General features: G+C 46.3%; 1 protein-coding gene across 1 annotated transcript in view; it reads left to right on the forward strand.

Moving 5' to 3' along the window:
* Window positions 1–13,828, forward strand: part of LOC101730998 (urokinase plasminogen activator surface receptor-like) — a 38,430-nt gene that overhangs the window by 10,763 nt on the left and 13,839 nt on the right. Inside the window, exon 2 of the mRNA XM_031906653.1 lies at window positions 9,880–9,993. Coding sequence (XP_031762513.1) covers window positions 9,880–9,993 — 114 coding nt within the window. The remainder of the gene's footprint in view (window positions 1–9,879; window positions 9,994–13,828) is intronic.

The raw sequence follows: 13,828 nt of genomic DNA on the forward strand, positions 1-13,828 counted from the left end.
TTGTGCGGCGTGTGTGACTGGTGAGCGTTGTGTGAATGGAAGTAACTCTGATGTATGGGATTGTTTGAAAAATGTGGCGGCTGATGAGCTCTCACAGTAGATCAGAGCGCGGAGGTGATGGGAACAATGTACTTATGGGTGATGGGAGTCCTGCGCCAACAAAGGCTCCTCAATTCCTATTTTTGTTCTTTGCAAACACTTTATCAAGTAAGAAAAGGATTCATACATTTGGCAGTTTTGCTTCTGACGCTCTGACAAAGAGACGGTGCTGAATGGAACAATAACTGGGCTCTCAAAATCCCTCAATGCCTCCCCTGCTCCCAAAAATACTCAGCGCCCCTCTGTCATTGTTAGTTTTTGTATGAGGAAATCACTCGCATATTCTACGGGAAATATTTGGGGATGTGCCATTACGTGTAGGGGTAATTTATAGCCAGAAGGATTCATTAACTAGATCTACAGAGGGTGCTGGTAAGAGCCAGCAGGGAATGGGTATAGTTATATAGAAGGTATATATATATATAGAGGTGTAATAAGCAGTGCAGAATTATGATTTCTCTTGCCACAATTTGCTTCATAATATTCCAATAATTTACTGTATACAATCATGTAGGGATAGTGTGGAGTAATTCCTGTGGACGCACCTTTATAAAGAGGCATATTGGAACTTACATAGTTACATAGGGTTGAAAAAAGACCAGAGTCCATCAAGTTCAACCCTTCCAAGTAAACCCAGCACACCTAACCCACACCTACCAATCTATACACTCACATACATAAACTATATATACAACCACTAGTACTAACTGTAGATATTAGTATCACAATAGCCTTGGATATTCTGATTGATCAAGAACTCATCCAGGCCCCTCTTAAAGGCATTAACAGAGTCTGCCATTACCCCATCACTAGGAAGGGCATTCCCCAACCTCACTGCCCTCACCGTGAGGAACCCCCCTACCCAACATCCCCCGGCAGGGCATTCCCCAACCTCACTGCCCTCACCGTGAGGAACCCCCTACCCAACATCCCCCGGCAGGGCATTCCCCAACCCCCTCACTGCCCTCACCGTGAGGAACCCCCTACCCAACATCCCCCGGCAGGGCATTTCCCAACCTCACTGCCCTCACCATGAGGAACCCCCTACCCAACATCCCCCGGCAGGGCATTCCCCAACCTCACTGCCCTCACCGTGAGGAACCCCCTACCCAACATCCCCCGGCAGGGCATTCCCCAACCTCACTGCCCTCACCGTGAGGAAACCCCTACCCAACATCCCCCGGCAGGGCATTCCCCAACCTCACTGCCCTCACCGTGAGGAACCCCCTACCCAACATCCCCCGGCAGGGCATTCCCCAACCGCACTGCCCTCACCGTGAGGAACCCCCTACCCAACATCCCCCGGCAGGGCATTCCCCAACCTCACTGCCCTCACCGTGAGGAAGCCCCTACCCAACATCCCCCGGCAGGCATTCCCCAACCGCACTGCCCTCACCGTGAGGAACCCCCTACCCAACATCCCCCGGCAGGGCATTCCCCAACCCCTCACTGCCCTCACCGTGAGGAACCCCCTACCCAACATCCCCCGGCAGGGCATTCCCCAACCTCACTGCCCTCACCTTGAGGAACCCCCTACCCAACATCCCCCGGCAGGGCATTCCCCAACCTAAAGGGGGGGACTCCAAACTTCCATTTGGATTTATGTGCATGGGAAAAGCAGAGTCCAACCGGTCCTCTTAAACCCACCAGAGAAGTTGACATTGAGGGCCCAACATCACCAAAAGAATTTAGGGGCTGCTGAAATGTGCAGGTCAACAACGGAACACCAGTTCGGAACATCGCTGATTGGAGCCCCCCAAATCAATGAGTTTGGAGGAACCACAAAGGCACTGGGGATACTTTTAGTGGTTGCTCAGCAACAGCTTGAGGGCCATAAGTTGAACATCCCTGTAGAAACGCACCCCTTCAGAGGGGATCCCAGATTGATCAGTTTGGAGGGACCGCAGTCATTTAATAACTCTGGAACCCTTTCTCGGCACACTCCTGTAGAACAGGATCACACTCGGTACTACAGGACTGTTAGATATTTGCGATCCAGTAGACCCTGAAACCTCTTTGCTTATTTGAAAGATACTGGGGAACTGGGGTTTACAGTGCAGTGTCTCCATTTATTGGGCAGTGAGGAGCCCACCTCAGGGGAGTTCCACTAGGAAAAGAAATCAAACAAGATAACTTTAGGTAAGATAAGAAAAAGCAATACATGTTAAATGCAAACACAATATTATATAACACAACCCCCTGCACTGGGGAACCCATGTGGTCTATCAGTCTTTCAAATGCCGCATTCCCACACTTCACTCTGGATGGACAAGTGGCCATTGTTTACTTCAGTCTGCAGCAGGGGAACCTTTATAACCTCTGCTTTTTTACTCCAAACCCTATCTCTCTCTGTGTCCTCCTCTTTTTCCAGAGGTGCACTGAGGCTCCCAGCCAATCATAGTAACATAGTAAGTTATGTTGAAAAAAGACACACATCCATCAAGTTCAACCATAATGCCTATATATAACCTGCCTAACTGCTAGTTGATCCAGAGGAAGGCAAAAACCCCATCTGAAGCCTCTTTAATTTGCCCCAGAGGGGAAAAATTCCTTTCTGACTCCAAGATGGCAATCGGACCAGTCCCTGGGGCAACTTGTACTAAGAGCTATCTCCCATAACCCTGTATTCCCTCACTTGTACTGAGAGCTATCTCCCATACCCCTGTATTCCCTCACTTGTACTGAGAGCTATCTCCCCTACCCCTGTATTCCCTCACTTGTACTGAGAGCTATCTCCCATAACCCTGTATTCCCTCACTTGTACTGAGAGCTATCTCCCTACCCCTGTATTCCCCTCACTTGACTGAGAGCTATTCCTACCCTGTATTCCCTCACTTTACTGAGAAGCTATCTCCCATACCCCTGTATTCCCTCACTTGTACTGAGAGCTATCTCCCCTACCCTGTATTCCTCACTTGTACTGAGAGCTATCTCCCCTATCCCTGTATTCCCTCACTTGTACTGAGAGCTATTCCTCCCCCTATCCCCCCTGTATTCCCCTCACTTGTACTGAGAGCTATCCCCCCTACCCTGTATTCCCTCACTTGTACTGAGAGCTATCTCCCCTACCCCTGTATTCCCTCACTTGTACTGAGAGCTATTCTCCCCTACCCTGTATTCCCTCACTTGTACTGAGAGCTATCTCCCCTACCCCTGTATTCCCTCACTTGTACTGAGAGCTATCTCCCCTACCCCTGTATTCCCTCACTTGTACTGAGAGCTATCTCCCCTATCCCTGTATTCCCCTCACTTGTACTGAGAGCTATCCCCCCTACCCCTGTATTCCCTCACTTGTACTGAGAGCTATCTCCCCTACCCCTGTATTCCCTCACTTGTACTGAGAGCTATCTCCCCTACCCTGTATTACCCTCACGTTGTAACTGAAGCTATCTCCCCTAACCCTGTATTCCTCAACTTGTAACTGAGAGCTATTCTCCCCCTACCCCTGTATTCCCTCACTTGTACTGAGAGCTATCTCCCGCTATCCCCTGTTTCCCTACTTGTACTGAGAGCTATCCCCCCTAACCCCTGTATCCTCACTGTACTGAGAGCTATCACCATACCCTGTATCCTCACTTGTTACTGAGAGCTATCTCCCCTACCCCTGTATTCCCCACTTGTACTGAAGCTACCCCCCCTACCCCTGTATTCCCTCACTGTACTGAGTAGCTACCCCCCCTACCCCAGGGGGGTCTGTATTCCCTCAAACTTGTACTGAGAGCTATCCCCCCCTACCCCTGTATTTCCGCTCACTTGTACCTGAAGAGCTATCTCCCATATTACCCTGTATTCCCTCACTGTACTTGAGAGCTACCCCTACCCCTGTATCCTCACTTGTACTGAGAGCTATCCCCCCTACCCCTGTATTCCCTCACTTGTACTGAGCTATCTCCCCTACCCCTGTAATTCTCCTTCACTTGTACTGAGAAGGCTAATCTCCCCATACCCCTGTATTCCCATCACTTGGTACTGAGAGCTGATCTCTCCCTACCCCCTGTATTCCCTCACTTGTAACTGAAGCTATCCCCCTACCCTGTATCCCTCACTTGGTACGAAAGAGCTATCTTCCCCTACCCCTGATTCCCTCACTTGTACTGAGAGCTATCTCCCTACCCCGTATTCCCTCACTTGTACTGATAGCTATCTCCCAGTAACCCTGTAATTCCTCACGTTGTACTGAGAGCTATTCCCCCCTACCCCTGTAATTCCCTCACTTGTACTGAGAGCTATCCCCCTACCCTGTATTCCTCCGTTGTACTGAGAGCTATCCCCCCTACCCCTGGTATTCCGCTCCACTTTGTCACTGAGAGCTAATCTCCCCTACCCCTGTATTCCCTCACTTGTACTGAGAGCTATCTCCCCATACCCCTGTATCCCTCAGCTTGACTGAGACTACCCCCCTTATCCCCTGTATTCCCTCCTTGTACTGAGGCTATCTCCCCTACCCCTGTATTCCCTCACTTGTACTGAGAAGCTAAATCTCCCATAACCCTGTATTCCCTCCACTTGTACTGAGAGCCTATCCCCCCACGACCACCTGTAATTCCCTCACTGTTACTGAGAGCTATCCCCCCACCCCTGGTAGTTCCTCACTTGTACTAGAACTATCCCCCTACCCACTGATTCCCTCGACTTGTACTGAGAGCTATCTCCCCTACCCCTGTACTTCCTCACTTGTACTGAGAGCTATCCCCCTTACCCCTGTAATTCCTCTCACTTGTACAGGAGAGCTATCTCCCACCTACCCCTGTATTCCCTCACTTGTACTGAGAGCAATCCCCCCTCCCTGATCCCTCACTTGTACTGAGAGCTATCCCCCACCCTGTCATCCCTCAACTTGTACTGAGGCTATCCCCTACCCCTGTAATTCCCTCACTTGTACTGAGAGCTATCGGTCCCATACCTCTGTACTTCCCTCACTTGTACTGAGAGCTATCTCCCCTACCCCTTATTTCCCTCACTTGTCTGAGAGCTATTCTCCCTACCCCTGTTATTCCTCACTTACTGAGAGCTATCTCCATTACCCCTGTAATTCCCTCACTTGTACTGAGAGCTATCCCCCTACCCCTGTATTCCCTCACTTGTACTGAGAAGGCTTATCTCACCCACCCTGTAACCCTCACTTGTACTGAGAGCTTTCTCCCATAACCCCTTACCCTCACTTGTAAACTGAGACTATCTCCCCTACCCCTGGTATTCCCTCACTGTACTGAGAGCTATCCCCCCTACCCCTGTATTCGCCTCACTTGTACTGAGAGCTTCTCCCATACCCCTGTATTCCCTCACTTGTACTGAGAGCTATCTCCCATACTCCCTGTATTCCCTCACCTTGTACTGAGAGCATATCTCCCCTAACACCTTGTTTCCGTCACATGTAACTGAGAGCTATCCCCCCTAACCCCTGTATTCCCTCACTGTACTGAGAGCTTCTCCCATAAACCTTAATTTCCCTGCAGCGTTGTACTGAGAGCTAATCTCCCCTCCCCTGATTCCTCACTTGTTACTGAGAGCTATCTCTCCATAACCCCTGTCATTCCCTCACTTGTACTGAGAGCTATCCCCCTACGCCTGTATTCCCTCACTTGTACTGAGAGCTATCTCCCCTACCCTGTATTCCCTCACTGTACTGAGAAGCTTTCTCCCATACCCCGTATTCCCTCCAACTGTACTGAGAGCTATCTCCCCTACACCCCTGGTATTCCCTCCTTGTACTGAGAGCTTATCCCGCTCCTACCCCTGTATTCCCTCACTTGTACTGAGCAGCTATCCCCCTACCCCTGTATCCCTCACTTGTACTGAGAGCTTCTCTTCCCAATAACCGCTGTTATTCCTCACTTGTACTGAGCGCTATCTCCCAATACCTGTATTCCCTCACTTGTATGAGAAGCTATCTCCCCTACATAACCCTGTATTCCCTCTACTTGTACTGGAGAGCTATCCCCCTACCCTGTAATTCCCTCAACTTGTACTGAGAGCTATCTCCCCTACCCCTGTATTCCCTCACGTTGTACTGAGAGCTATCTCCCCTACACCCTGTAATTCCCTCACTTGTACTGAGAGCTTATCCCCCTAACCCTGTATTCCTCACTTTGTACTGAGAGCTTTCTCCCCAATACCCCTGTATTCCCATCACTTGTACTGAGAGCGTATCTCCCACTACCCCCTGTATTCCTCACTTGTACTGAAAGAGGCTTATCTCCCATCCCTGTCATTCCCCTCACTTGTACTGAGAAGCTATCTCCCCTACCCCTGTATTCCCTTCACCTTGTACTGAGAGCTATCTCCAATACCCCTGATATTCCCTCACTTGTACTGAGAGGCTACCCCCCTACCCCTGATTCCCGTCACTTGGTACTGAGAGCTATCTCCCCTACCCCTGTATTCCCTCACGTTGTACTTGAGAGATATCCCCCCTACCCCTGTATCCCTCACTGTACTGAAGCTATCCCCCATACCCTGTATCGCCTCACTGTACTGAAGAGCTTTCTCCCATACCCTGTATGTCCCTCACTTGTACTGATGAGCTATCTCCCATAACCCGCTGTCATTCCCTCACTTGTAACTGAGAGCTAATCTCCCATACCCCTTATTCCCTCACTTGTATGAAGCTATCTCCCCTAACCCCTGTATTCCCATCAGCTGTACTGAAGAGCTATCTCCCATACCCTGTATTCCTCACTTGTACTGAGAGCTATCCCCATATCCCCTGGTATCCCTCAGCTTGAACTGAGAGCTATCGCCCATACCCCTGTAGTCCCTCACTGTCTGAGAGCTATTCCCATACCATGTATTCCCTCACTTGTACTGAGAGCTATCTCTCCACCCCTGTATCCCTTCACTTGTAACTGAGAGCTATCTTCCCTCCCCTGTATCCCTCACTTGTACTGAGAGCTATCTCCCTACCCCCCTGGGGTTTATTTCCCCTCACTGTGACGTGAGAGCCTATCTCCCTACCCTGATTCCCTCACTTGTACTGAGAGCTTACCCCCCTACCCCTGTATTCCCTCACTTGTACTGAGAGCTATCCCCCTATCCCCTGTATTCCCTCACTTGTACTGAGAGCTATCTCCCATACCCCTGTATTCCCTCACTTGCTTCAAAGCCATCCAACCCCATTTTATAGCTTGCTCTCCAATATGTAACAGGGCTGGATGATGTCACAGACAGAAAAACGGAAAATGGTTCTCTGATCCCCTGCCCATAGGTACCCAAAATCAGACAGTTTCATAGATATCCCAACTACAGAGCCCACGCAAAGGGCCTTGAATATTAATGATTAAACTGATTGTCCAAATCTTGACTCAGTAACAATTACCAAGTTCAATTTGGTACAAACCAGCCGTTGAGTTAGACAGGGTCCAGTTCTAGGTAGTATCAGGTGGCATTTACTGGCAAGCTGTCGGTTAACCAGCCATACAATGCTTGCCACCTAGTTTCAACCATAGACTGTTGCCTACCAGCTAGAGATGCAGCTACAAAATCCCATACACTCAAATATAATTGTATAGTTTGTTGCTTAGTTATCTGTCTAGGGCAGGCACGAGGATGCCATGGAAAGTAATACATAAGCAATTACATAACATATGGAAATCTAGTAACCAGCCTACATTCTGCCCTATTTACTAGACTTGCACAACTTTTGACATAGTTTGTGTTACACAATGGAGGGCTGTGTAGAAGCAGCTTAGAAAACCGGATTTATGCACTGGCTTTATAAATAAGGCCAGTTGTGTTTAGACCACTGTTTTGTTGAGAAATTGCAGGATGGGGACAGAAATCATTGGGAAAACCAAGTGTCTTTATATCATGCAATTTCCATTGACTGCTATGCAGCAGGAGCTGGCAGTTTGGCCCCCATTGATACAGATTACAGAGGCAGCCGCAGCCATTGGTCTGCAGAAGGATTCCGACTCCTACAACTATTTGTCACAGTCTAATAACAGCACCTCTAAGGGAAAAACAATCATCAGTTTGGATTATAGGGCTCAGGTACCAAGCCAGTGTTCCATGCAAAGTGCAAAAGTTGCGCACAAATTGCTATGTTTTTTCCCCACAGAAATTCCGCATCAGTGCCGGCGCCGGCAGTAGCGCAGTGTTTGGTGCAGCACAGTCATGGGGCTCATTGTACTCTTATATTATATTGTGGAGAGTGATGCATTTTGTTAAGGTACTTGCGTCCAAGCTCACTCTGCACTTCCACATAGTGGGTATTATATCGGAAAAAGATATATGGGATATGGGACTTAAATGAATAGAAAGAGAATGGATAAATACTGTAGACAGACAGATAGATAAATAGATTGATGGCAAATAGATAGACAAGCACAAAAAGATAGAGTTGTGGGTATATTATACGGACGATGTCAGTAGATAGGGCCGGAGCCCACTAGGATTTTTCCCGGTGTCCCGGTGGCCCAGTCCGACCCTGGCCTAATGGCTTTGGGGCCACACTACCAATGTGGAAGGCAGAACTTCTATTCCACCTTCCTATGTAAAATGAAGACATGAAAAGCCAGGGATAGGGAGCGTACACAATAGTTATGTATGTATGTATGTGTGTATAACTTTATTTATAAAGCGCCACAAGGGTACGCAGCGCTGTACAGTCTTACAGAATACAAAATTACACACAGGGAGGACAAGTGATATAATAAATAAATACAATAAATATATATATATATAAGTGCCATGTGGTATGAGACACAGTAGGAAGGAGGTCCCTGCCCCGTAGAGCTAACAATCTATGTGAATTCTTCTCTTTGAATCTCCTTTATTGAAATAAACCTTCCCTTGTAAAAATAAGCAAAAATTTTCAAATGTAGATGCATTCTGCTTCCCTGCAATGTGTTGGTTTACGGGCTGCTAATTCTCTATGAAGGAATAACCTGCAGATTGGAAGCCAGAGTTGTGCTTTGCTGACAGTTTCTGAAGATTCCTTTCATAATCAGGGCATTTAGGTCCATCGCCGAACGATCACACTATGAGAATCATGTCCTACGGTAGCGAAAGGGAAACATTTATCAAAGCCGTCAGTAAGTGCCAGTTGATATTTTATTGTGTGCCTATGATTAATTATTCTTGATTGGGCTCTCTGGAGGGGCCACACACAAAAGCTCATATTTTCCCGATTCTCTTGAAACATGTCCTGGAAACTGATAACTTTCTACAAATAAATAATTAAAAAAAAGTGTTGCTATAAATGGGTTTTATTTACCAAATTTGCACCGAGGCAGTAACCCATAGCAACCAATCAGTATTTTTCTGCAGAACAATAGTAGAAAAAGTTTGATTTCTTCCTATGGATTACGGCCAAGGTGCAAATTAGCCCAGTCTTGGGAAATGAGCTCCACTTGCATCCTGCAGAAGGAGACACCTTAGGGGTAACAAAAAGCACACCGCTTGCGCCACCATAAGCCGCTCGTCATTACTAGTCCTATATGGAAGCAAGAAACTAATCATCTGACCCATTACCAACCAATCAGATGTTCTTTTTGATGACCGACAATTTCTATCCTTGGTAGAATGACCTCACAGCACCCAATGAGCATTTAGCTTGTACACTTTTTCCTGCAGTGAGCATAATAATAACAAATACACGATTGGTTTCCATGAGTTACATAACAAACTTTGCCATGTAGTGATCAGTTTATTTCAGGTGCTACAGATCCAGTTCTAGATACAATGTGGCCAAAAAAATAGGACAACCCCAATGCTGTCCGGCCATGTTACTTTATCCTGTAGCTGCAATGTAAAATCAACTTCTTTTCTTTCTTTCTGCAGTTAACAGTTTGCGGTGCCTACAGTGTATTGGAAGTACCAGCTCCTGCCGTATGGTGGCCAAGAATTGTCCGGCCTATGAAACCACCTGCATCTCCCTGGCTTATAGATCTCAAGGTGAGCTATTTGGGAATGGGATGTAACAGTACCAATCCCTCATAACACAGTCTGATGTGTAGGTGACCCCCTCCCTCCTACTTATATATAGCCATAGATATTTTGGTGAGTAGGTAAGGCAATAACATATAGTAGGGTGAGAAGGTTGATTCTGTTAATGCCTATAAGAGGGGCCTGGATGAGTTCTTGAACAAGCATAGTATCCAAGGCTATTGTGATACTAATATCTACAGTTAGTATTAGTGGTTGTATATATGGTTTATATATTTGAGAGTATAGATAGATATATATAACTAATGTAACTATGTATTAGGGCTAAAACAAAACCACAGACCATTTGATGCTTGTAATAAAATAAATATATATTTTGTTTAAATTGAATGAATAAGCATTTCAGTGCAAGCGCCATTTATTTGCCCCTTATTGAACACAGGAGTAAACTCCAAAGCGGTGGCGTTTATATTAAAGCTGAGGTTTGACATTGGTATAAATGCTATATGTATATGCTCTGGTGCCCTATTGATAAAAAGTCCATATGCCAGGGTTCTCCCAGTATTGACATAATGCATTTTAATGGACTGGCCTAAGTATCCAGATGGTCAGTAGACCAAGGCCCAAAAATGTGTACTGTTGTATCTATATAGAAATATACATTAATAAACATGATATACACCAATAAATATATATGTACATGTTTTACCTAATGGTCAGTATAGGTTGTGTGTGCTGGGTTTACTTGGAAGGGTTGAACTTGATGGACTCTGGTCTTTTTTCAACCCTTTGTAACTATATAGGCAACACTCTCTGTCTATATAACTACAGATAACAGGATTATCAGAGCTGGCAGGACATTATAGGAGAAGGGAAGGTACAATAACTGGGGGTGCTAAAATGTTATTCATGTTAGGGTATAAGGCAGGGGTGGGCAAACTACGGCCCGCGGGCCACATCTGGCCCGTTGGGCTTTTTAATCTGGCCAGCCGATTCCAGCCCCCTTTAAAGAATTATGGGTCCTGCACGTGCGTGCGCGTGACTTTAGTACGCAAGGGGCGCAACTGTATAAAAGGATGCAGTGAAGAGCCGGCGGACAGATGCAGCCGAAGGACAGAGGGAGCCAGGGGGGAGCTGGTGGGAGGATGTTGAGGAGGATGCTGGGAAAAGTTGATACTGTATATACATAACCACAGATAACAGGACTTTGATAAGCAGAAGAGTGATTCATTGATTCCCCCCCATCCATTATATATATATATATGGAATTTTTTCAATAAAAACACTTTTTCTTTTGTATCAAGTCCCTGAGTGCGGCACTCTTTCTATTATATTTTTGTTTTTGACCTGCACCAAGGGCATTTGGACTTGTATAGGGTGTGCTCCTCCCTGTGTACTATATATAGTCATAGATATACCCCTACAGATATAACAGGACTATAAGAAGCAGAATAGGCAGCAGAATGCAGTAGGCCAGACTGGTTTGTGGATGACCCCCATTAGATATAAGCACAAATAAAACCGCTATTTGGGGAACAGATGAGGCAGTAGAACGTAGCAGGGCAACGAGAGTGCAGGGAAGTCATTCAGAGAGATGTACAATTCCATATATTTATACAATGGCAGTGACCTACAATTATATGACACGACAACCTGCAAAGAACGGATCAGGAAATATGACTATTTGTGCAGAGGGAGGATGAAATAAATACCTCTTCTAGAGCAAATGTCCGGGCACTCTGCACCGGGGAAATGGGATTCTAATACAAGTGTTATGTGACAGTGATCATTACTTGCTGCCAAGTGCAGGCACATTTAGCCATCTCCGGATGAGCCGGCGCATTTACAGAGATGTTATATGTCACTTACCTGAAGGAGAGAAGCCTCCGCTGTCTCTGAGGCTTACATGAAGGGATTCCTGATTGACTGATACGTTTATTGACTGGAACGAGTTGTCGGAGCAAGGCCCGGTGCCCCACATGCTGTGTGTGTATCACAAAGTGCTCGTTGTAGGAAGCCGCAGGGCCCATCACTCTATTTCTCAGACAGCTATATATACATATACCGGGGGTACAAAGACAATAACACAGTTTTATGTATCTCTGCGGATCATTGTTGTTGATTTATTTAGCACTGATATATTACACACTGATATTTAATCATTTAACTCCAGGCCCTGCCCTAGTGAAGCTCAAAATCTACTGAAGTCAGAGATATACTATATGGGCAGATGTATAGGGACAGCATAATTTTTATGGGGTACATTTTATTGCTAAATGACACTGTATATATAGCAAATAATTCCCTCTGCCATTTAAATTTTTATTCTTGAACCATTAAATGTATTTGTAGTTGTAATATTGGTGTGTAGGCGCCATCTCAGTGCATTGTGCCTGAGTCTGAGCTTTCAGCCAGCGCTACACATTAGAACTGCTTTCAGCTAACCTATTGTTTCTCCTACTCCCATGAAACTGGGGGAGTCCCAAGCTGGACTTGGATTTCTTACTATTGAGTGCTATTCTGATACCTACTGGGAGCTGCTATCCTGCTCCCTTCCCATTGTTCTGCTGATTGGCTGCTGGGGGGGGGTATCACTCCAACTTGCAGTGCAGCAGTAAAGTGTGACTGAGTCTGAGCTTTCACAAGGAGCCAGTGCTACACATTAGAACTGCTTTCAGGTAACCTATTGTTTCTTCTACTCCCATGTAACTGGAGGAGTCCCAAGCCGGACTTGGATTTCTTACTATTGAGTGCTATTCTGATACCTACTGGGAGCTGCTATCCTGCTCCCTTCCCATTGTTCTGCTGATTGGCTGCTGGGGGGGGGGTATCACTCCAACTTGCAGTGCAGCAGTAAAGTGTGACTGAGTCTGAGCTTTCACAAGGAGCCAGTGCTACACATTAGAACTGCTTTCAGGTAACCTATTGTTTCTCCTACTCCCATGTAACTGGAGGAGTCCCAAGCCGGACTTGGATTTCTTACTATTGAGTGCTATTCTGATACCTACTGGGAGCTGCTATCTTGCTCCCTTCCCATTGTTCTGCTGATCGGCTGCTGGGGGGGGGGGGGATATCACTCCAATTGCAACGCAGCAGTAAAGTGTGACTGAGTCTGAGCTTTCACAAGGAGCCAGCGCTACACATTAGAACTGCTTTCAGCTAACCTATTGTTTCTCCTACTCCCATGTAACTGGAGGAGTCCCAAGCCGGACTTGCATTTCTTACTATTGAGTGCTATTCTGATACCTACTGGGAGCTGCTGGGGGGGGGAAGATATCAGTGTAACTCCCACCTGGGTCAGCAGATGCAACAGTGTCATTTAGAAATAAAAAGTACCCCATAAAAATTGTGACAGTGTCCCTTTAAAGTTCTGGTACAGAACGACTCGATGGGAACTTAGTCATAGGTTTGTTCTTTAAATACATTATAAGAGTATATCCAGCCCCAGGAAACACTGCAGCCAATTGAATACTCCAAAGGACAAACAGAACCCCAAGCAATCTAACCAGAGTACAAACTGGGACATTTCCCCTTCGACTGACATTAAAGCATATAAAGCTGTGATTATACCGCAGTAGCGCAATGCCGGGGAAGCTGCAGGAAGCCTTTGTAGCTGTTTTGGCAGAGTCGTAAATTCCCTTGACGTCGCTTATGTTATTCAGACTCATCTCACTAATATGGGTCACCTATCTTTGGAATGAGAATAACTTATACTAGAACTGGATGAAAAGCCATCAATTCTCACAGTCGAATGTCCCGAATGATTAGTCACAAGTTCTGAGAAGAATGTCACCATTTTAAAATGAAAGGCGTGAAATATGTGATACAAGGCTTTGTGTCAGAA

Source organism: Xenopus tropicalis, chromosome 7 (genome assembly GCF_000004195.4).
Source record: "Xenopus tropicalis strain Nigerian chromosome 7, UCB_Xtro_10.0, whole genome shotgun sequence".
Classification (NCBI taxonomy): Eukaryota; Metazoa; Chordata; class Amphibia; order Anura; family Pipidae; genus Xenopus; species Xenopus tropicalis.